Source organism: Lycium ferocissimum, chromosome 6, assembly GCF_029784015.1.
Source record: "Lycium ferocissimum isolate CSIRO_LF1 chromosome 6, AGI_CSIRO_Lferr_CH_V1, whole genome shotgun sequence".
NCBI classification, from domain to species: domain Eukaryota; kingdom Viridiplantae; phylum Streptophyta; class Magnoliopsida; order Solanales; family Solanaceae; genus Lycium; species Lycium ferocissimum.
Window position 1 is genome coordinate 18,599,221 of NC_081347.1, and position 3,498 is coordinate 18,602,718.

At 35.1% G+C, this 3,498-nt stretch overlaps 1 protein-coding gene across 1 annotated transcript; it reads left to right on the forward strand.

Annotated features, from left to right (window-relative positions):
- The first annotated feature begins 202 nt into the window (after positions 1–202).
- LOC132059461 (heavy metal-associated isoprenylated plant protein 23) lies at positions 203–1,807 on the forward strand. Its single transcript, XM_059452082.1, has 2 exons — positions 203–635; positions 1,288–1,807. The coding sequence occupies exons 1-2, from the start codon at positions 479–481 to the stop codon at positions 1,587–1,589; spliced, it is 459 nt and encodes a 152-aa protein (XP_059308065.1). The 5' UTR covers positions 203–478; the 3' UTR covers positions 1,590–1,807.
- The last annotated feature ends 1,691 nt before the right edge of the window (positions 1,808–3,498 follow it).

A 3,498-nucleotide genomic window follows, 5' to 3' on the forward strand; every position in this document is an offset into this window, starting at 1 on the left:
AATTTTACAAAAGTTATTATATCGTCTACATAAATTTAAATTATTATTGAATGATTGACGTGCAAGTACCACGCTCCTTCAAAAAAATCAAGCTCATATTATATGTTGTCTAACCACCCCGGGGGGGGGGGGGGCGGGGCGGCATCCTTTTCTTTTTAAACCTAAAACGCCTATAAAAAGAATGCAGGCTTCTGTAACTCATCAAAGGAAGCAAAAAAAGAAAAGTTTAGTAGAAAGAGCAGCCTTAGAGACCTTTTTTTTACTTAAGCCAGTTTAGAAAGAATCCAAGGGAAGTTTCTTACAAAGTCCCACATTTTAAACAAATCTTTCGTGTCTAAATTAACTCATAATTATACCACTGTCTTTCTTCAGAGAAAACCTTCTCTTTTTGGTTTTAAGAAAAGGTTCAAAGTTTCTTGGTTTTGATCACTTTCTTGCTCTAAAGTATTGTTGTTGTTAGATAAAACAAAAAAGAATAATGGGTCTTGGAGGAACATTGGAATACATATCTGATATAATGAGCAGTGATAAGCCAAAGAAGAAGAAGAAGCAGTTTAGTACAGTGGAACTCAAAGTCAGGATGGATTGTGATGGCTGTGAACTTAAAGTCAAGAATGCTCTTTCTTCCATGAGTGGTAAGTTTCTTAACTTCATTCATGTTCTTCTTCTCATTTTGTTGGGCTAAGCCAGTTGAAAGACACTCTTAACATGGTGATAATATTATCCTTCTGGGTTAAATTTGCCCAATTTTCTTCTAAATATCTCACACCATAAAGATCATTCTTATAGTTTATATTCTTTGTTTTCGTACTTTTGTACGAATTGGGCAAAATTCATTAATTTGTATTATTTGTCTTACAAAATTTATTTAATATGTATGACATACTCATTCTTTCAGATTTTTGTGGCACCTTTCAGATTTTGAAATTCAAATAAGTGTTTCTTCATCTAGTTTTTTCATGTATCTTTCAAATAATTTGAATTATCAATTATTGTAACTTATGGTATTTTTTAAATAGTTTTGAAATATGTAAATTTTATTTCAAAAACCTTAAATGTTCCATGCATGAATTCGCGGCCAAAATTAGATTATTTGATTCTCAAAATTTAAATTGTGCCACATAAATTAAGACAAAGGAAGTATTAATTTAAATTCCAATCACTTCAAAAAGTTAAATTCAAAACTCTTAAACTTCAAATTATAAATTTGTCGCCTCTGAAGAGTCATATTATATATCCAATAAATTCTTTGGTCAAACCTGATAGCTTTTTTGGTTATGTTTGCAGGAGTGAAATCAGTGGAAATAAACAGGAAACAACAGAAGGTGACAGTAACAGGATATGTGGAAGCAAACAAGGTGTTAAAGAAAGCAAAGTCAACAGGGAAGAAGGCAGAGATATGGCCTTATGTACCCTACAATTTGGTAGCCCAGCCCTACGCTGCGCAATCTTATGACAAGAAGGCACCTCCTGGCTATGTCAGGAGGGTCGAACAAAACCCAACCACTGGAACAGTTGGGAGATTTGAGGACCCTGCCTATACCACCATGTTTAGTGATGACAACCCTAATGCTTGCTCTATCATGTAGTTAATTACTAGTAATGTTATGAAGGGAAAGCTAATGAAAGTTGGCATGAGTAAACGCAAGTGTAGAAATTTGGAAATTTTCTTTATGGGGTTGAAAGGCTAGTATTGTGTAAGTTTTGCATGGGTGTTAGTGGGATTTGTGTTGGGTTTTTGGATACAATCTGGAGTGATTGAGCCTACTACTTCTTGTATAATAGAATATTACATTGTCATTTTGAATGTTCTCTTTTTTGTTTGTTATGTTTATTTTTTTTCTTTTTGCGATGTAAATAAATCTTCACTATTAGATTATTTTAAAATAACTACTACATAACTATGCATAGAAAGTGAAATTATAGAAACCAAAAAAATAAAATAGATTGCCACTATAAGATCCCTCGGGTAGAATCATTCAATTATATTGATAATTTGATCAAAAAACTGATCATACTATAATTATAGTGGTTTAGGACAGAGGAGGGAGTAGAAATTCGAATTCCCCGGAGAATAAGGTCCCTACAAAAGGAAGTTGATCATGGATTACCAATTAGTGTAAAATATGTTGAAACCCATGTAAGGGGTCATTTGGTTCATGGGAGGATAACCAAATATAATTTTCCAATGGTTGGTTGGATTTTTGTTTCCGCTATAAGCAATGCAATGACTTTTTAATAATTATTTAGGCTTAATGCATATGCGGCCCTCTAAACTTGTTTTTTTCTTTTTTTAAATTTATTTTGGCACCTTAACTAAGTGTTGTTCCTATAGAACCCCTGAACTTGACCTCAAGTATGTCTATCAAACACAATCCGACGTACATAACATATATGGTGAAGAACCACCGCCTAAACTAATCCATTTTTTATTCTTATTTTCCAGTTTTAGTTTTCAATTTTTATTTTTCGGTTTTAATTTTTAATATGCTATGTAAGTGGTGGTTCTTCACCATATATGCTATGTAAGTCGGATTGTGTTTGATGGACACACTTGAGGCCAAGTTCTGGGGTTCAATAAGAACAACACTTAGTTGAGATGCCAAAATGAAAAAAATAAATAAATTTAGGGAATCGCATATTGTTTACCTCGAAAATGGGTAATAAGTTAAATTTGTGAGTGAGGCAAAGGATATGTGGTGTTTTAATCTATATTTTGAGGAATAAAAGAAAGTCGAATCTATTCGGTTTATTAAGGGCTATTGAAATAAATAAGTCAACCGATATAATAAGGCTAAGACGTTCATATCTATGTATAAGAGACAAACTTTTATATATCTATATATGTTAGATGCAACGTTGAATAGGGAGATTTAATGAACAGTAACTGTTTATAACCGGACTAAAAATCTGAAGAACACTGTGCAAGAGAAATTTTATAATATATTTGAAGTACAAAGTTTCAGGGATCGTAAAAACCAACCCTCAACGAAATGACCCCTATTTATAGTTTTCTAGCGGGCCTCCTATACATCATGGGCCCCTTTAGGATAAAAGAAAACCTAATATGGATAAAGTTAGGTCGCACTCTGACACCCGTACGACCGTCGGGGTTCGTGTGCGTATTCCCATACATTGGCGGCGAATAACCGATTATCCGACCAACGGCCACGATCGAATGTTGTCACGAAGAAACCGGGCTAACGGCCACGACCGATCCCGCCGTATTCGAACTCGGCCTACAACCAACTCGGCCATATGGGGCAGATCGACACCGGACCAACCACGATAAGTGAGTTATCTCCGGATACAACGAATTCATGCAAAGCTTCTGATCGACACTACCGTCTGCTCTCCCTCCTTTTACCAACCCCGAGTTTCAATCCGATAAACTTTACCCGGTTTTTACCGTATACAGTATAGTCCCCACACTTTTCGACCGAGATCCATCGAGTAACGGGGTGGGGAATCGGAACCGAGGATTCCCCTTGTTCTTAC